This window comes from Dunckerocampus dactyliophorus, chromosome 18 (genome assembly GCF_027744805.1).
Source record: "Dunckerocampus dactyliophorus isolate RoL2022-P2 chromosome 18, RoL_Ddac_1.1, whole genome shotgun sequence".
NCBI classification, from domain to species: Eukaryota; Metazoa; Chordata; class Actinopteri; order Syngnathiformes; family Syngnathidae; genus Dunckerocampus; species Dunckerocampus dactyliophorus.
In genome coordinates this window covers 1,910,600-1,928,681 of record NC_072836.1, presented here as the reverse complement: position 1 = coordinate 1,928,681, position 18,082 = coordinate 1,910,600, and the positions used below count along the sequence as shown (strand labels likewise).

Sequence of the window (18,082 nt, the reverse complement as noted above, 5' to 3'; positions counted from 1 at the left end):
CGACAACACTCGGACAAGGTCGGTATTATATATCCTATGTAGCCAGTAAAGGCCGGTCTTCAAAATAACAGCCATGCCAGTAAAATAATGCGTTTGCTTCACAGTAATCAGTCCGAAAAGAAGACAAATTCTGGCCTTTCAGGTGGGGTGCTGGTTCACCTATTTACCCTTTTTTTCTGGAAAGTCATTATTTTCAAATGTACATTTTTGCTACTAGAGGTAATTAAGCAACAAAATATTATATTGCTGTTTTTTTTAATTTGATGTACTTTTATTGTACAGTATAAGGGTTTTAAACAATACAGTACCACTGGAAGACATTGCAAGTGTGTTTTCATTAGGACCGCTAGGGGCAGCACTGTGTCTTCATCAATACAAAGTCAGAAAGAAAAGCAGACGAAGTAGTACCACAAAATGAGCAGCGCTAAAGTGCTACAAATAAACACTCGAGCGTCCTCTTAAACTATCGAAGTTGAAATCGGTGACCGACATTTTCTACTTCCGTCGAAGCTGAAAATGAATGAAATTGTGATGGAATCCGAACCTCAGTTTGGAGCAGCCGAAGCTTGGGAAAGTGTCACTGCAGTTCTGGTGGGTGTTTATGCTAGTCTCATTGAAAAAAAGCATTCAACGTTTTAAACATTTCAAATATAAATATGACTTTAAGCTTAGTTTGGTTCGCCCATAAAATACCGTAGCCTAATTTGGCTCCGCCTGTTAAAACTGTTCGTGTTGTGTTAGTGTTGTCAACATGATGAGAAGACGTGTGTAGACGGCCCTTTCCTTCACGTTCTTCAATGTCTGACTCTGTTCCCGTCTGCATCAGATGTCTCCTGGCTGCCAGGCGGTGGAGCAGAACCTCTCGGACTCTGTGGTTTTGTTGTGTGATCAGGGTTTGGGCCCGCTGCTAGTCAGCTGGTTGCTGGAGACGCTGCAGATGCGTCTGTCTTGTTCTGTGGTTCCGGAATTCTGGTCTGGACTCAGTCAGGTGGAGAACGAGCTGGAGGAGAGAGGTCGGGCCTGGGTTCTCCTAACTGCATTCCGGACTCTACTTGAACGCCTCCAACCGTTTTTGGGCAAGTCGTCCAAATCTAGCCAGCTGGTGAATATGTTGAAGTTTGGCGTTGATTCTTCTTTTTGTTCATCTAGTTGGCTTGGAGAGGCTCAGAACCTGGCAGGACAAGGGCCTAAATGGACTGGGTGCACTGGGACCACGGGCCCTCCAGGAGAGGGCCTACACCATCATCAGAGGTCTCCTCCTCTTCCCCCCATCACAGGTTCTCCAAGATCGAGTGCTGGAGTTCTACAGCAGGACCTTCTCTGTGTATATCAAGCAAGAGGGGGAGGGGCAGGCCGGGGCCGAGGGTTCTGAAGCTCCAGAGGGGGGGCAGTGCCCGGGCTGTGCTGTCCCGATGGACGAGTGCTGGTGTGAGGAGGCCCTCAATCATCTGCAGGAGCTCAGTGACATTCTGTGAGTTGTTGTCCATGCTTCTAGCACCTCTTGAATGTGCACCACATTCTTCTCCTGTCTTCAAATGTGTTTGAAGGTCCAAAATGGAGCTGCTGGAGTGGGTCAGTTCAGATGCCATCACCTCCATCCTGCACAGACTCATCGAGCAGTGGATGGAGCAGCACTGCAGGGGCGAGTACGAGCGCTCCTTCCTGCTCGACTTTCAGGAGGTAGCGCTTGTGCTGCTTTGCGTCTCGCGTGCTCTTCGGGAGCTCCTCTTCACGCCTCGGCTTCTCGCCTGCAGTGGCTGGAGCTGGTGGTGGGCTGGCTGGGTCGAGTGTTCGCCAGCCAAGAGATCCGTGAGGGGCCCGGCGCCCAGAGCGCTCCATCTTCGAGCTTGGTGCTGAAGCAGTGGAGATGCCACATGCATCAGTTCTTCTGCAGGATCTACGTCAACATGAGGATCGAAGAGCTCTTCAGCATCATCCGAGGTGAGGGAGGATCTCCAACATGTTTGAACTTAAAGCTACTATCATAATCTTCGTCTTTCAGATTTCCCAGAATCCAAAGCTGCCATTGAAGATCTCAAGTTCTGTTTAGAAAGAACCAACCAACGCCAGCAGCTCCTCACCTCCCTCAAATCCACCTTTGAGAGCCGTCTGCTGCACCCTGGTGGGCTGTGCTGGTCTGCTGCGGTCTTAAAGAGACAGTACGTAGAGTAATGGATCGTGTCCTCTCTCCTCAGGCGTTCACACGTCTGACATCATCACTGTTTACATCTCTGCTATCAAGACACTTCGCGAGCTCGACCCGTCGATGGTCATCCTGCAGGTGGCCTGCCAGCCCATCCGAAAATACCTCAGGTGATTCCCGATGTGGACATACCCCCTTAGTCCCAGTCAAACATGGGAAATTTGAGTTAATGTTGTTCTTTTAGGACGCGTGAGGACACAGTGCGGCAGATTGTGGACGGTCTGACAGGAGACCCCGTGACAGGCTGCACTGATCTGGCCTTCGAGTTATCCAGAGGCGACCCGGTCACGCTGGAGATGCAGGACAGCGACGAGGAAGGTGGCGAGCCGGAGGGCTGGACCCCAGACCCCACTGACGCCGTGGCCGGTCAGTGAACACACCACACCGCACGGCAGTTTTAGCTCAGTTGTGTTGCTCACGTCACCTTTGCTTGTCAGACAAGACGGGCTCCAAGCGGCGCTCGTCCGACATTATCAGCCTGCTGGTCAGCATCTATGGCAGCAAAGACATCTTCATCAACGAATACAGAACCGTGCTGGCCGACAGGCTGCTGCAGCAGCTCAACTACAACACCGCCAGGTACGGCGCTCTCCTCCAACTGGAGGATGCACCCCACGTCTCTGATCCGCCTCTCCTTTTGCGGACTCTTTCAGGGAGATTCGGAACGTGGAGCTGCTGAAGCTTCGCTTTGGAGAGTCGCACATGCATTACTGCGAGGTCATGCTTAAGGTACGTTGTCATCTTGGACATCATCATGCCAGCACAACACACCGCTCTCCTCCTCTTTCTTGTGGCCTGTGCTGTGCTGTACTGTATGTGACACGCTACAAATAACACAGTCCATTCAAGTTTATCAGCTTTCATGCTGTATGTGCTGCATGTGACATGCTGGTCACAGTTACACACTCAGACCTGCCACCACCTATGCATTTTTCACACTTTCATACGCATTTTGACCTGTGAATACGCTTCGCTGCTCTCAGGTACTCTTGGAGTGGCGAGGCACCAGCGTACGCTACAACCCTTGTTTACTGTACATGTCGTATTTGCTATATCCTGCGTGAGGAATATTGTGTGCATGGAAGCGTGATGCATGTCTCTGCTGCCGCGTAGGACATGGCCGACTCTCGGCGCATCAACAGCAACATCAGTGAGGAGGACATGAGGTTAGGGGAGGAGCCTGCGTCCTCGTGGCTGTCGGCCATCATCATGTCATCTGAGTTCTGGCCGCAGTTGAAGGAGGAGAAACTGGAGCTGCCGCCTCTCATCTGCCACGCCATGGAGTCGTTCACGCGGCGCTACGAGAAACTGAAGGTAAGTAGTGTCGGCATGTGCACGCTGGTCAGATGCGCATGCGCTGACAACATGGTGGTTTCAGGCCATGAGGACCCTGAGCTGGAAGCCTCACCTGGGCTCCGTCACTCTGGATGTGGAGCTGGAGGACCGCACGCTGAGCAACCTAACTGTCTCGCCAGTCCACGCCGCCATCATCCTGCACTTTCAGGACAAGAGTAGAGTATTCTAGCTGGTACTTCAGCGTACACAAGTTTTTTTTTGTTTGTTTTTTTTTAATTCATTTGCGGTGCACTAGGTTCATGGACACTGGAGGAGCTGAGTGTGAAGATGGGCGTTCCCAAAGAGGTGGTCCACAGGAAGTTGGTGCTGTGGCAGCAGCATGGCGTGCTTCGGGGGGAGGGCGGTGGTCGTTACAGTGTGCTGGAGACGGGATCTTCCACGGAGAAGATGGAGAGGGGAGTCATGCTGATTGACAGTGACGAGGAGAGAGACTCCAACACCACCACACAGTCAGAGCAGCGGGAGGAGAAGCTGCAGGTAACATGCCGTCAGCTGCCATTTTGTTTTGTAAAGACATGTGGTGGAACAGCGTGTCTGATTTTGCACGCAGCTCTTCTGGGCCTACATCCAAGCCATGCTGACCAACTTGGATAACATGACGCTAGAACGCATCCACTCCATGTTGAGGATGTTCGTCGCCACGGGGCCCGTTGTCACGGAGATGGACGTCAACGAGCTGGAGGCGTTCTTGGAGAGGAAGGTCAGGGACCATCAGCTGATGTTCTCCACAGGAGTCTACAGGCTTCCCAAGACCACTTGATGCTGCATTCAGGCGCTTCCTACTGGAGTGTTGCTAGCATGTGGCTCATGATGTGATGTGTGTTGAAAAACTGTTAGGCGTGTTAGAGGTAAGACTTTATTGTACATTAAAAACATCAACGCTACTGATCACATGTTAGCACGTGTTAGTTCCTAGTAACTTCCCTTTCAGTGACGTTTGATTGTGGCACGGAAAAGTGCAAATTAACAACGTGGCGCTGTTTGTGTTCTACTTCCTGGTCCTCTCGCCTGACGAGTCCTTTTCAAGTGTAAGAAGAACACAAGCAGGGCAGGATGAAGGTTACTTCCTGTCCTCTCAGCAGCATTTCTTGCCTCGCTTCCTGCGGTCTCGCTCTCTCTGCGCGTTGATGTTGACCGTGTCCTTCTCACGCTCACGATCCCTCTCGGCTCGGTTCTGGCTATGCTTCTTGGCCCGCAGCACCATGTGGGTGAAGGCCATGAACATCTGGACGGAACCACGCGTGGTTACAATAGCAGCTGACAGTACGCGTGCAAACAGGCAGCCAATCACCTCTTCTACGTTGATGTTCTCTTTGGCGCTGGTCTCGAACACACGCACCCCCACAGACTCCCCAAAATGCAGTGCATCCTGGGTATCCACCTGCTTTCTGGACGGGTCATCGTTTTTGTTTCCCACTGAGTGAAAAAAAAACAAACATTCATTTTGTTTCTTCTGCATATCATCATCACCATCAGACGGACCAACTGACCCAGAATCTTGCAGACGTTGTCGCAGTTCTGAGAGATCTCATTGAGCCACCGCTTGACGTTGACAAAGGACTCGGGGTTGGTGACATCGTACACAATGATGACACCGTGCGTATTTCTGTAGTACCTACATACACACACAACACAAATCTCTTCAGGTCCTGCAGTCACCAGTGTGGTGCTTGTCTTCTGAACTAAACGCTCATTACGTTGATGTGATGGTTCGAAATCTTTCCTGCCCCGCCGTGTCCCAGATCTGCAGCTTGACACGCTCGCCGTCAATGTCCACCGTTCTGATCTTGAAGTCCACGCCGATGGTGGTGATGTAGCTTCCTGTTGGACCACCGGGAGGCGCCACTCAGAGGTCAGAAGAAACTTAAAACTTCCCCAATGCTTCCTTCACCCTTTGCTACTTAACAAAACCTTGTGCTCCCCCAGTGGAGAATATTGGTGTGACAATCACAAGGTTGGCTCAGAGCCACTAGGGGGCTTCCTTGCTATGATATGCTGTGATGCACTGACCATGCCTTTCTTTGATGACATACCAATGACCATTTGAATACTATGAATATTATAATGCAGAGGCCAACTGACCAGAGAAGGAATTGTCAGCAAAGCGGAGCAGGAGGCTGCTTTTCCCGACATCTGAGAGGAATGGCGGCGGACATAAGACAAAAATAGTGATGAGACACCAAATGTGAAGTTAGACAAGACAAAGTGCAGTCACGCTTACTGGAGTCGCCAATGATGAGCAACTTAAAGAGATGATTATAGTCCTTTCTCGCCATTATGACGACAAAGAAGACGAAGGCGTGTCATAGAAGGCGGCGGCAGGCGGGGTCCAGTCTTTTTTTTTAGGTTTAAGACCAAGAAGCAGGAGTAGACATTGTCCCTCAGATCCAGAGTGGAAATAGAGGACGTCTGGGCTGCTCTCTGCTCCGCTGGCTCATGCTCACACCAATCACAGCTCTGCATGCAAACCTGAAGATCAGCAACGCTTCTTGATGACAGCACCTCAAGTTCCTCTTTCCACGCCACAGTTTCACTTTCACTTGACTGGAGGCTGAATGGTCGCTGCTTCCATTAGAAGAGGTGGCCTAAATGAAGACAAAAAAGGAGACTTCTGGGTTTAAGCTGCTCCTCCCTGCTGAGTCATGGACTACAACTTCCTGCTACAGCTGCCGGCAGCTAGCATGTTAGCTAGCACGTTAGCCTCCCTCAATACATGGAAGCCCTGGAACTTACGCAAGGATTTACTTCTATGACCACATGAAACCATCCTCTTATTTCTAGTCAGCACAGGACGCTAGCGTTGAGCTGAGGGACTTTTTGACACTTTTCTAAATGAATGAAATTCATGCCTTTTTTGTTCAACTTCCAGACATTAGCTTTAAATTAATGACTACATTCAGAAATTGTTCAAGTTGAATAAAGTCAATTGCGTCTGATATTAAATTAGGGCCAGGATATCACGAACTTACAGATATAAGAACTTAAACGTCGCACTAAAAAACCGGAACTACATGTTGTAAACGGAAATCATAATTTTCCGCATTCCCAATGGGAAAAAGCTGTAAATGACTTCATTTAACGTTGACTTTTGTAGCAAATGATTTTATACACACAGTAACCTCCGTGTAAATGCTAACAATGGCTAGTATTGCTAAGGAACGTATTAAAAAAAAAAGTCTATGCTCGACTAGTTGATATTCAATGAATACTACAAATCCAAACACATTACAGATATCTCAAAGCATGCATCAGATAATGGCGTGCTCACCCCGTCCGCAAGCCATGTACAAAATGTCATTTTGTTATTAAATGTATTTAAGAACTACATGTCTTCCAACGAGACACCTGGAAGTTCCTGTTTTTAAAAGGCATCGGAATACACTATCACCAACCATCGGTCAGGTCTATTTCAGTAGTTCGCTTTGATCACTTTCAAATGAGGTGTGTTGATCCCCGTTAAATTAACTGCTTTGAAACTTGAACGAAATTAGGCGAGCTCGGCAGCGCTGCAGTGACGTCACGACACAAACACCTTCCGGCTTTGAGCCAAACTTCACTTTTAGCTTCTAGACTTTGCGAAATTCAAGCGAACATTTAAAAGAATCACTCGGGTGCTGCTCGTTTGGAATCCACTGACGTCTTTAGAGAGTATCTTCAATTCGGCACACACATTTTGTACTTGGAACATTCATTTTTTAGACTTTACGTTCCCGCTTGTCACGCAATGTTGGTCGACCACGAGCGGAAAAAGCACTGAAAAAGTGGACGTAGTTCTTGTTATATCCAACGCACTCATGAGGAGGAACATACAACGCTGCCAAACGACATAACATGAAAACGTGTAGTCCGGTTGCCCACAGGCCAGAACTGGACTTGACGCGGTCTCGCTGCCAACAAAAGTTGACATAAACTTGTCCAAATGTGTAAGCTTACTGTGGCTGCGTGCTAACGACGCAACAGTGCCGCCAAGGCCTTGTTCTGCTCGGGAGAGTCCAGTGGAGCTCAGCAGCGGTCCAAACGTCTGGTACTGGTACCGACCACACCTGATGACCCGCTATCATAGGATGCTGCCTTCACGGCGCGTGGGAAAAAGCAGCGTCAGCCACATGTAATAATTCCGTGGCAAAAATCTATTGTATGTACGTATTTGTACACATGACGTCTATCATCACAACTGCTTCGGTAAGATTCTTAATGCTACACTTCAACAAAACAAGTACAAGTTAGACAGAATAACTCCAAATAACTTTAGAACGCTCCAAGAAGTGAAGGATCATACTTTGTTATTTTTTGAGGAAATGAAAGTGAGACATCCTGGTTTGTTCCAACAGCGATTGACTCATATTTCAGGCATTAAACGCCACAATCTATAGTTTCCACCCTAGACTGAAAAGTGACGAAGTAAACATTAAATCCTCATTTCAGCTGGAGATGATCATTCATGATGGAAGAAAGAAATATGCAACATACACACGCTCCTAACACTTTAGAAGAAGAAGATAGAATGATTGCAGTGTAATTCAACAAAGATGGATCAGTCGCACAGCGCCAGCAGAGTGGGTTACAGAGACCCACGCTGACCACGAAGACACTGGAGAGGGACAGGAGGGGCCACGTGGTGGCCCGGGCCTGGTGCCGCTGTCAGTAGGTGCCATGAGGCCCCCAACCTCCTGCTTTAAAGAATTCCTTGAAGCTGCTCAGTTTGTTAAAGACCTCCATTTGGGCCGCTCACTCCAGGCCCGCGTTTCGTGGGCCCACAGCACCGCAGCCTGGTACCAGGAGCCGTCCAGCTTACACATCAAGGTACAGTGATGGACGCTCACTGGATGGGGCGGGGCTAACTGGAGTGGTTGCAATTAGTGATGGACTCGTTCAAAACTCGCACATCTCTAGTTGCAATCCCCCATTAAAAAGAGAAGAAGGTAAACATCCATCCAAAATTTTCTATGCCGCTTCTCCTAATTATGGTCGCAAGGGTATGCAGGAGCCTATAAGAAGGTAAACTTTGCGGATGTTGCCGCACTCAGGAAGTAAGTACACAGTGTTGGCAGCGTACATATTGAAGTACACTGATGGGAGTGTTTCACTGAGACCCAGCCATAGATTGGTATCCAGGTGGTGACGTCACCATTACGTTTGAATGGCGCTGACTCAGCCAACAGTGTTGGTGGTCCAATCACGTGACTACCACGTTAGCGCCGGTTGGGTTTTTCACTTGCAGGCCATCTTGACAGCTGACATGAGGTTAAGCGTGTCACCATTCACACTAAATATTCCATCCATTCATTCATTTTCTATACCGCTTCTCCTCTTTAGAGTCACGGGGGCATGCTGGAGCCTATCCCAGCTGACTTCGGGCGACAGGCGGGGTACACCTTGGACTGGTCACCATTTCACAAATAATCACGTGATTGTCATGGGAAAAGAACGTGATTAGAGTATTATAATAGCTATCACTTGAAATAATCATTTACTCTTAAGTTGTCTTTGTGACAATATTTGAATTTTGTCTCAAGTTAAGTTTGTGTAGCGCTCGTCTATGGTATGACCTACAGCGCCACGTACAGGCTGATACGTTTTAGAATACTGGAAAGCGTGTACATGAACGGCTATTGTCGCTAGCCGCCTCTGCTGGACACCACTGGCCACACAACCAAATCACAGCAATGAAGCTGCAAATATAGGGTACGTCGTTATTAAGGGGGCCTTGCATGTATAGTGTCGGAAGAAGCAAATAAATGTAATTTAAAATCAACTTTATTCACATTAGTAAAGCCATGATGGGACACATAAATAAGAAGACAGGATAGAAGGGGGCGTTTACTTCAAGTGCTGCAAACAGGAAGAGAAAACATATGATGAAGACACACAAAGTCAGTAGTCACTGGGGGCTGGTGGGTGCACAACACTTAAACATCAAAGGTGGGCTGAGATGCCAACAAGACAAACTACTCGTTCTTCTTCTCCTTGTGCTTGAGCAGCTTGTTGATCTCCCGCTTGGCCATGCAGGCGTACTTGGACAGGACGCCGTGCTGGTTGAGGCCGGGGAGCAGCAGCAGGAAGCTCACTGCAAAACAACGCAAGCATGCTTTCATCAGTTTAAAACAGAGCCACATCGCTGTTATGGTTGCTGCATATCAAATGCCTCATGATATTACACATTTGATTATTTACTCACATTGAAATCAGAAGTCAAGTTTCCAAGCATTTTTATTTTAATGGGGTTTGACCACAACAAATATAAACTCAAACTGCGTGCAGTACAAACATTTGTCAACATGGCTAAATATATTTAGCAATATTTCCCGATGCATTCTTGTTGCCATGGTGACGGCACTCACTCACCAATCACGTAGGCAAGGAAGAGGTTGTGCACTTGTTGTCCGATCCACGCCACCACCAGCAGGCTGCTGATCACCGATGCAAAGTACTGCACACACACATAAGGTCATAAGGTCACAAATCATGTTTACAGCAGCAAGGTTTGCTGTTTTTTTTAACCATCTTTGGCTTGTCCTCTTTGAGTGTGCACAAACGTCTCCACCAACCCAGCACACGACGCTGCATCTTCATCAGGTTACCGCAAATCTCATGGAAGCGCTGCTGCTGCTCCGTGGTCCTGTAAGATACACACACAATTTTTTAAGAAGCAACATGAGGAGCCGACATGAGCATTGTGCATCTCCCCTCACCACTTGTTGGAGCCAAAGACCCTGGGGGCCAGCGTGGGTACCAGATAGTCTGACAGACACAGCAGCATGACCGTGCTGGACAGGCCCGTCAGCACCGATGGGTCCAGATAGTAAATGAGCCTGGGAGACAAGGAGGAGGCGGCTTTAATCAGTCAGACTCCATGCAGCCCACTTTATCAACCTCTGCTACAAACAAGTGACTCACAGGAAGAGCACGCTGGTGGCACCCATCAGGGCTGCAGGGAACCACGCCTTCTCCCAGCGCAGGACACGGTCCCCCACTAGGATCACTTCCCCCCACGCCTGGAGCTGCTCCTCCAGCTGGGCCGTCTCCTGAGCCTGCATACACCAACGGCACATCATGATGCTATGTTAATGTTACACCATATGCCATGCTATGTGACATCCTACTATGTTGTTATGTTTACATGCCATTACGCTATGATACACTGCATCATGCTGTTACATGTCAGATACAAGCACTCCGGAAACGGGCGGATTAATCGGAAATTAGTGCAGAATGTATCAATATAATACTTAAGCAATGTCTGTGTTAAATTAAAGCAACGTGTTTGGCTTTATCTTTAATCAGACTCAAATCAGACTTTAATCAGACACGCTATTAGCTTAACAAGATAGGCGGCTAACTGGTTAGCATGTTAGCTAGCTAGCTTGCCGCGTTTGTTAGCAGTCAGACCAGCGGCAGCGAGTTAAAGCCTTGCTGAGCAGACAGCAACTTAAATGACAAACACAGTAACAATAAGAAAGAATCCACGGCTTGTCTGTTTGTGAAGGGCAGGACAGGTGACAACGGAGAGCAGAGGCCATCAAAGGCAACAATAGCTCACGCTAACTTTCCACACCTAAGATCGATAGCTAAACTTCATACAAACCAGCATGTTCGCGCTTTTGTTATCACATTCCACCATTGCTGCCGAGCTACAATGACGCTGTCGTTCGTCTGTTTAAAATGTGTACTGTAAATGTCTATAAAGCTGTTTCGAACAGGACCAGTTGGCTCTCAAGCTAGCCTTGGCGTCACTAACGGTCGAAGTGACAGGATGTTTTTATCCCGCACTGCTGCGTTCACGTACACATGGGGTTGTAGGAAGTGTGATATCTATTTGGAACATTCCCCGTGATCTTTATTCATAACGACACATGGATTTCACTGTGCTTGTATGTATGTCTGTGTGTTATCTGCCAGGTCATTTTGGTGTAAATTTTATCTGTAGTATACTCAACTACCTCAATATCAGTTGAAGTAACAAATTTTCAAGTACAGTGAACGCATTTTTCATTTCGAAGGCGGCTTTGTGACGTAAGAGTCACGTGGTTTGGTTTCGTCCCTCTTTCGTTTGAGACGGACTAGCTAACACAGCCAACTTGCCCCACTTCTTTGTGACCAGACTTCTAAGAGCCAGTGATTGTACGAACAAGGATTAAAGAGCAGATTCACTTTATTGGTAATTTCTTTCGGTGACGTTTCTCTTGGCTCCAGGAGGCAACATCTGGTGCGTAGCAGGCCCGCTAGCTTCCTGGCTACGTATCTAGCAGCTAAGCTAAGTTCGGCCTAAGAAGTCTTCAGGCCCATACCGACCCTTTTTTAAAAAAAAAAAAAACTTTTATTACATTACACATCTTAGCAACGTTATTTCCTGATGTTATCATGTCCTACCGAGCAATGAATGGAAACATTTCAACGTTTTAATTGTTGTCCTAACTTCGTCTTTCAGTGCAGGCCTTTTCATGAACACGCGTCGTAGCGTCTTCTTTAAGTAGAAAAAAATCATAATGAAATGTGATGTAAATGTGTCTTGATGTTTTCTCATGACGTCCACATTGCTTTCTGTAGCAGAGTTTGCACAGCTGAATTAGAATGGCTTCCGGTGTGGGATACCTTCAAGAAGAAAATGTTCCTTTTAACACCATCTGCCCTCAACCTTTTTGTCCTACACTTGTCAAGCTTTCTAAACATGTTTGCTTCCATAAAAAGTACAAACGTGATCTTAGAATTAAGCTAGGATATATTTGAGCTGACGGAATGGGAGTTTGAATGCATGATGATCATTCTTAATTGTACGTGAATGTTTGACTTGACAGTGCCGCCATGTACAATGGCATAGGCCTGACCACTCCTCGGGGCAGCGGCACCAACGGTTACGTGCAGCGTAACTTATCCAGCCTGCGAGCGAAGCGGCCGCGAGATGAACGCGGTGGTGAACGGGACGAGAAAGATCGGGAGAGGCTAGAGAGTCAGCTCAACAGGCAGCCCAACGCCGACATCCTGGAGCACCAGAGGAAGAGACAGCTGGAGGTGGAGTGTGCCAAGCTGCAGGACATGATGGAGGAGCAAGGGTCAGGAAAATGCATTGGAACCAAACAGCATGCTCGGCTTGCATTGCTGAGTATTAGTAGTAGTAGTAGTAGTAGTAGTAAGAGAGGTTCTAAGAGTTTTCGATGCTTGCCTGCTCAGATACTCTGCAGAGGAGATTGAGGAGAAGGTGAACAGTTTTCGAATGATGCTGCAGGAACAACAGGAGACGCCCGCCTCTGGTGACAAAGCCACGTAAGCTAGCGAGCCATCGCCAAACTACTTCTGCTATGTTGCCATCTCCTCCACGTTTGACGCCAATCTTCTTGATTTATCGCTGCTTCTGCTCAGTGTGACAGAAACTCACGCTCTGGCCGCCGCCAACCAGCAGAAGAATGATCGTCTGCGGGCGGCCTTTGGGATCTCCAGCGACTACGTGGATGGATCGTCATTTCATGCTGACCGCAAAGAAAAGGAGAAAGAGAAGAGAGAGCAGGAGCGTCTGGAGAGGGAACAGCAGCAGCAGCAGCAGCAATACACGTAGTTACATTTTAACACCACAGACGCTTCCTCTTCCTGTCCTCTCGTCTTTTCACGCTTTGCTGTCCTCCCAACAGGTTGGTAGAAGACTCTGATGACTCGGATTCCCCGCCAAAGAAACGTAGTCGCAAGAAGAAGAAAAAGAATAAGAAGAGAGCTGGGTGAGAGCTGCACCATTTGGGGTGCCCTGGTACTTACTGTCAGTGCGCTTGAAATACGTAAGTGCACTGATCCACAGCAAAGGACCGCCAAGAGCTTCCTCGTTGACACCTGGTCTCCTCTTCAGGCTGTGAAACCAGCAAACATGTTCAGTGGTGTCACTCCGTTCTTCTTGTTTGCAGCTCACAGAGCCGCTCGCCATCTCCCGGCAGAGAGAAAAGATCAAAGAAGAAGAAGAAGAAGAAACGGTAATTGACTTGGCCCCGCCCCCCATCATCACGTGTTCATGTTGACTGAGGTTAAGATTTCTTTCAAATCATTTCAGAGAACCTTCTCAGGAAGAGCAGCAAGACGGGTAGGACGTGTGGGAGCATCGTCGTCGTCCTCTTTTTTTTCTTTTTTTTCCCTTTCTTCTCCTCTTCCTTCCCTTCCTCTTCCTCTTCCCCATCTCCTCAGTCTCACCCTACTTCTCTTCTCCTCCTGCTACTTCTCATCCTCCTTCTCCTTCTCCGTCTTCCGCTCTTCCCTTCTCTTATTTTACTCTCCTTTTCATCTCCTCCTTCCTTCTGCTCATTTAGTTTCTTCTTTTCCCTCTTGTCCCATTTCCTCCTCCTCAGTCTCACCGTTCTTCTTCTCCTTTTGCTCCTCCTACTACTATTTGTCAGAACTTCTAAGTCTTCTCTTCCTCTTTCCTTCCTCTTTCTCCGTTGAGTTTCTCCTGTTCCCTGTGGTCCTTTTTGTCCTTCTCTTCCTCATCCTATTCTTCTCAGTTTCATCATCTTTTTCCTTTTGCTCCTCTGCCTACTTTCTTGTCCTCCCTTCTCCTTCTTTACGGTCTTCTTTTCACTCTCGTCCTCGTCCTTGGAGATCAAGTATCCATCCATCCATCCATCCATCTTTTGCTCTTCGTCCTACTTCTCGTCCTTCCCCTCCTTCCCCTCCTCCTCCTTGTTCTCTTTTTTATCTTCTGCTTCTCCTTCACCTCCTTCTCCTCCTCAGTCTCGTCTTTTTTCTACTTTTGCTGCTCCTCCTTTCACTGTTGTCCTATGTTCTCTCCATTGAAGTTCCTCAGATGAGAATCAGAAGACGTCCAAGAAGAAGAAGAAAGGAGCGAGTAAAAGTCCTGCAAGGATGAAGGCGGTACGGCACAGGAGCGTCTCGTCCGCATCGTCTCACAGGTTGAAAATCTAAAGCTTTTTCGTCTTGGAGGAGAATCTGTGGTGTCCTGAGATGTTTTCTGTGTTTTCTTTTGCTTGCTAAGTTGCTCCCCTGCACCGTCAAGGTCTCGTCAGCACAAGACGCACAAAGAGGACAACGGACGCAGACCATCTCCACACAGGAGAGCAAACCACCAGGAGCAAAGAATACCACCTGTAGGAGGTCACGAGGTGAGGAGCATCCTGTAGGATCATGAATCATCATGATGATGATCATGAGTTGTCCTACCTGACATGCTCTTCTGTCTTGTGTGATGCTAGAGGAGAGAGGAGAAGGATGCAGAGAGAACAAAGACCTCCCTCGCCAAAAGACAAGGCTCTTCATCCCCTTTGTCTCCTCCTCGGGAGAGAAGCAGAGACGTGCAGAAGCGGAGGCGCTCCAGGAGCAAAGAGCCTGAGAAGAGGAGACGAGCAACGGAGCAGGACCGGCGGAGAAGATCCAGAAGCAAAGACGCAGAAAAGCAGGGAGGTGCAGAAAGTGTACAACAGCAGAGGAGCAGAGACATAGACACGAGGAGACATTCGGGGAGCAGAGGAAAGACTTCTCCCCCCCGCAGGATGAGGCACGACTCCTCTTCTCCTTCTCCTCCTCCTAAACTGGACAGCAGGAGTGGTGGGAACAGAGGTGTGGAATGTGAGGAGGACAAGAGGCTCAGGAAACATCGAGACGCAAAGACGTCACCTCCGCCTCCTCCCGCGAGGAGGACCAGAGGAGAAAGCAGGTCTCCTCCTCCAAGGACCAATGACATGACAAGACTTCAGCCCCCTGCCCCCACGTCCCGCCTCCGATCACCCCCCAGAAAGGACGAGGACACGAGGCGCAGGGCAGACGACCGAGGGCGGGGCCTGGAAGGAAGCAGGAAGTCAGACGAGGCAGCAGGAAGTAAGACGAGTGAAGGCAGGAGGAAGGAGATTCAAGGAGACAGGAGGAGGAAGCAGGCGGATGACAGCAGCGACAGTGACTCCTCATCTTCCTCCTCCTCCTCCTCATTGTCCTCATCCTCGTCTTCCTCCTCATCCTCATCCTCTGAAGACGAGGACAAAACAAAGACGTCTTCCAGTAAAGACGAGCGTTGCTCGTCTGCTGTCGGGGAAGCCGTTCAACGCTATATCGCCAATGGACGAATGGCAAGCTCCGCCTCCCCCACCAGTCCTCGGACGCAGCCGGATGGCAGCGAGCGCCGCCCCCACCCAGCACCTCTGCTGCCCACTCCAAGTAAAAGCCACCCAAGATGTAGTCCCTGTCCGCCCCCCGGCCCCCGCCTAACTGGACCAGATAGGGTGGTCAGAGTTGACCATTCCAGACGGGTCACAAAGTCTAGTCCCGCAACCAGGAGGTCACGCTCCCCCCCGACCCGTGCCACCCCACCCAAACAGTACCAGGACCCACTTCCCTACCCCAGGAGAACCAGTCCTTCCTCTGACAGGGACAGAGACCGCCAGAGGGACAGAGGACGCGAACGTGCCGCCAGACGCAGCAGGTCCAGGACCAGGAGCCCGATGAGGATTAATGGATCTCGGAACCGGAGCCCTAGGAGGCGCAGCAGATCAAGGAATTGGAGCCCGAGAAGGCGCAGCGAATCAAGGAACTGGAACCCCAGAAGGAGAAGCAGTTCCAGGAACCATAGCCCCAGGAGGCGAAGCGGTTCCAGGAACAAAAGCCTGAGGAGGCGCAGCGGATCCAGGAACCGGAGCCCCAGGAGGCGCAGCGGATCAAGGAACCGGAGCCCCAGGAGGCGCAGCGGATCCAGGAACCGGAGCCCCAGGAGGCACAGCGGATCCAGGAACCGGAGCCCCAGGAGGCGCAGCGGATCCAGGAACCGGAGCCCCAGGAGGCGCAGCGGATCCAGGAACCGGAGCCCCAGGAGGAGCCCTGTTGTCAGGTAAGCAACCTCTAAAGATGTGAAGACATGACGGCTGTGTAAAGTTGGCTGTCACATGACCAACCATCTTTGTCTGTTAGGTGTCGCCGTCCTCCTTCACCGCCGCGCAGGAAGCAGAGCAGTGGCTCGCCATCGCCTACGCTTAAGAAGCAAATCAATCGCTCTCCATCACCACCGCGGGGGAGGCGGAGCTGTGGATCTGCATCCACACAAAGAGACACGGGAGATCAGAGAGAGACGGACAAAGAGCGAGGGAGAGAGAAGGAACGCGTCCTTGTGAAAGACACCCGTCAACCCAGCAGATCTTCATCCTCATCTTCCTCTAGCTCCTCCACTTCGTCGTCGTCATCATCCTCCTCTTCATCCTCTCCCTCGCCGCCTATCCACAGCAGACAAAGATGTGATGTGACAGAAGACATGGAGAACAAAAGGCGAGAAGACAGGATGCCGAAAAGTGGCTCTGCCCTCCGCAGAGATGCCGCTGTGACCTCCAGGCCACCGGCTGGCAGCCAATCACAGCGCAAGGACTCCTCTCACTCTCTGGACAGGAAGCCGTCGCCACCTGCAGTCCGCCAGTCGTCGCGACAGGAAGCGCGAGTGGAGCGCGCGGTTAACGGGAAGGAGAACAAGACTGACAAAGGAAACAGCAGCTCCTCTTCGTCCTCGTCCTCCTCTTCATCCTCCTCATCCTCAGACAGCTCTGACTCTGAGGACCAAGAAAGGAAAGAAAGAAAAGGGTAAGCAGGAAACAGGAAGTGATGCAAGCTGATGAGCCTTTCATGATGTTCATTTCCGTCTTCAGGAAAGATAAAGCTCAGTCTTCACGCTCCTCATCCTCATCAGACACCGACACAGACCACAAGAAGAACAACAACAACAAGAGGTGGGAATGTGAAAAACATCTGGTCTTCATTCACACAAATTTGGAATACTCAGTGTGTGGATGTTCACAGTGTAGTGCTGTTCCAAACCCATGACCGTCATTACACACTTACCAGACATGATCATCACAACACCTTACCTTCTTCCCTTCACTCATTTCTATCAGTACGGGTTGCTCCTCCCCTTCCGCTACGTAGCCAAGGTGGCGACTGTTGTCCATCAAAGCATTCGGTGTCTTGAGTGCAACATCTGGGCACTGCTCTTCAATACACAAGTATGCACTTAAGACTAAAGTGCGAGTATAAGTACACAAGTTTGTGTGTACTTGTGCACTCAAAAGGCTAATTGTCAGTACACAAGTGTGCACTTGTGCACTCAAAAGACTAAGCGGAAGTACACAAGTGCACCAAAGTTTGATGCAGGAAGAGGAGTCTCAAACAGGAAGTGCTGTCTCTGACGCTCTTATTGTCCTGACAGGCTTCCGGTCGACTCACTACGAGATTCCCGCTCGCTCAGTTACTCTCCTCCTCGACACATGCAAGGAGAGCCTGCCAACCCGAGCCGCAGGTCAGGTGACGGTGCGTACGTACTCAGTTTGAACTTTGACTTTTAACACTTGTCTGTCCTTGCTGGCAGCAGAAGGTCACCAGGCCGCACATCCACCAGCAACAGCAGGAGGAAATGAGAGCCCATCAGAGGCATCTGTTCCAGCAGAAGAGGGCCGCGGTGTGGGTCATGTGACCGTCTTGTGACTTTGTTGTGTAGTTGAATGTAGTGACGTTCTTTCATGATGCTTCCTAAGAACAATAAAGATAAGTGTACATTTTATTCTAGTC

The 18,082-nt window shown here is 49.4% G+C and overlaps 4 protein-coding genes across 8 annotated transcripts; 2 read left to right on the top strand and 2 right to left on the bottom strand.

Moving 5' to 3' along the window:
* The first annotated feature begins 390 nt into the window (after positions 1 to 390).
* Positions 391 to 8,724, top strand: anapc2 (anaphase promoting complex subunit 2). Of its 2 annotated transcripts, XM_054758397.1 has the most exons (14): positions 391 to 591; positions 827 to 1,076; positions 1,150 to 1,471; positions 1,548 to 1,680; positions 1,755 to 1,941; positions 2,003 to 2,122; positions 2,196 to 2,313; positions 2,388 to 2,569; positions 2,641 to 2,782; positions 2,857 to 2,932; positions 3,317 to 3,517; positions 3,582 to 3,714; positions 3,795 to 4,036; positions 4,110 to 8,724. In XM_054758397.1, the coding sequence occupies exons 1-14, from the start codon at positions 517 to 519 to the stop codon at positions 4,317 to 4,319; spliced, it is 2,391 nt and encodes a 796-aa protein (XP_054614372.1). In that variant the 5' UTR covers positions 391 to 516; the 3' UTR covers positions 4,320 to 8,724. The 2 variants fall into 2 exon arrangements, with proteins under 2 accessions (XP_054614372.1, XP_054614373.1); XM_054758398.1 differs by lacking the exon at positions 4,110 to 8,724 and having other exon boundaries at positions 3,582 to 3,731; positions 3,795 to 3,940.
* On the bottom strand, positions 4,402 to 7,851 carry si:dkey-16l2.16 (ras-related protein Rab-35). 2 transcript variants are annotated; one of them, XM_054758408.1, is made up of 7 exons: positions 7,493 to 7,851; positions 5,781 to 6,144; positions 5,642 to 5,692; positions 5,257 to 5,380; positions 5,050 to 5,174; positions 4,851 to 4,975; positions 4,402 to 4,784 (listed from the first exon to the last, which is right to left on the bottom strand). In XM_054758408.1, exons 2-7 carry the CDS (start codon positions 5,833 to 5,835, stop codon positions 4,635 to 4,637), a joined length of 630 nt encoding a protein of 209 aa, XP_054614383.1. In that variant the 5' UTR covers positions 5,836 to 6,144; positions 7,493 to 7,851; the 3' UTR covers positions 4,402 to 4,634. The 2 variants fall into 2 exon arrangements, with proteins under 2 accessions (XP_054614383.1, XP_054614385.1); XM_054758410.1 differs by lacking the exon at positions 7,493 to 7,851 and adding an exon at positions 6,828 to 7,414.
* Positions 8,725 to 9,298: 574 nt separating the features above from the next.
* arl6ip1 (ADP-ribosylation factor-like 6 interacting protein 1) lies at positions 9,299 to 11,327 on the bottom strand. The gene is made up of 6 exons (XM_054758411.1): positions 11,145 to 11,327; positions 10,457 to 10,590; positions 10,252 to 10,371; positions 10,061 to 10,178; positions 9,905 to 9,989; positions 9,299 to 9,626 (listed from the first exon to the last, which is right to left on the bottom strand). Exons 1-6 carry the CDS (start codon positions 11,178 to 11,180, stop codon positions 9,508 to 9,510), a joined length of 612 nt encoding a protein of 203 aa, XP_054614386.1. The 5' UTR covers positions 11,181 to 11,327; the 3' UTR covers positions 9,299 to 9,507.
* Positions 11,328 to 11,552: 225 nt separating this feature from the next.
* srrm2 (serine/arginine repetitive matrix 2) lies at positions 11,553 to 18,074 on the top strand. Of its 3 annotated transcripts, none has more exons than XM_054758395.1 (14): positions 11,553 to 11,717; positions 12,355 to 12,609; positions 12,728 to 12,820; positions 12,917 to 13,105; positions 13,183 to 13,266; positions 13,447 to 13,512; positions 13,590 to 13,619; positions 14,329 to 14,442; positions 14,547 to 14,652; positions 14,743 to 16,364; positions 16,445 to 17,101; positions 17,167 to 17,247; positions 17,724 to 17,813; positions 17,886 to 18,074. In XM_054758395.1, the coding sequence occupies exons 2-14, from the start codon at positions 12,362 to 12,364 to the stop codon at positions 17,929 to 17,931; spliced, it is 3,426 nt and encodes a 1,141-aa protein (XP_054614370.1). In that variant the 5' UTR covers positions 11,553 to 11,717; positions 12,355 to 12,361; the 3' UTR covers positions 17,932 to 18,074. The 3 variants fall into 3 exon arrangements, with proteins under 3 accessions (XP_054614370.1, XP_054614368.1, XP_054614369.1); XM_054758393.1 differs by having other exon boundaries at positions 14,526 to 14,652; XM_054758394.1 differs by having other exon boundaries at positions 11,561 to 11,765; positions 14,526 to 14,652.
* The last annotated feature ends 8 nt before the right edge of the window (positions 18,075 to 18,082 follow it).

Coding starts and splice junctions, on each gene's coding strand:
- si:dkey-16l2.16 (XM_054758408.1), bottom strand. CDS start 5,835: ATGGCGAGAAAGGACTATAATCATCTCTTTAAGTTGCTCATCATTGGC. Junction 5,381..5,641: donor TGCTGACAATTCCTTCTCTG/GTCAGTTGGCCT, acceptor GTGGTCCAACAG/GAAGCTACATCACCACCATC. Junction 5,175..5,256: donor TTTCGAACCATCACATCAAC/GTAATGAGCGTT, acceptor GTGTGTATGTAG/GTACTACAGAAATACGCACG.
- anapc2 (XM_054758397.1), top strand. CDS start 517: ATGAATGAAATTGTGATGGAATCCGAACCTCAGTTTGGAGCAGCCGAA. Junction 1,942..2,002: donor GCTCTTCAGCATCATCCGAG/GTGAGGGAGGAT, acceptor TTCGTCTTTCAG/ATTTCCCAGAATCCAAAGCT. Junction 2,123..2,195: donor GAGCCGTCTGCTGCACCCTG/GTGGGCTGTGCT, acceptor CTCTCTCCTCAG/GCGTTCACACGTCTGACATC.
- srrm2 (XM_054758393.1), top strand. CDS start 12,362: ATGTACAATGGCATAGGCCTGACCACTCCTCGGGGCAGCGGCACCAAC. Junction 12,821..12,916: donor GCCTCTGGTGACAAAGCCAC/GTAAGCTAGCGA, acceptor GCTTCTGCTCAG/TGTGACAGAAACTCACGCTC. Junction 17,248..17,723: donor AAGAACAACAACAACAAGAG/GTGGGAATGTGA, acceptor TTGTCCTGACAG/GCTTCCGGTCGACTCACTAC.
- arl6ip1 (XM_054758411.1), bottom strand. CDS start 11,180: ATGGTGGAATGTGATAACAAAAGCGCGAACATGCTG. Junction 10,372..10,456: donor GCCACCAGCGTGCTCTTCCT/GTGAGTCACTTG, acceptor CTTGTCTCCCAG/GCTCATTTACTATCTGGACC. Junction 9,627..9,904: donor CTTCCTTGCCTACGTGATTG/GTGAGTGAGTGC, acceptor GTTGTTTTGCAG/TGAGCTTCCTGCTGCTGCTC.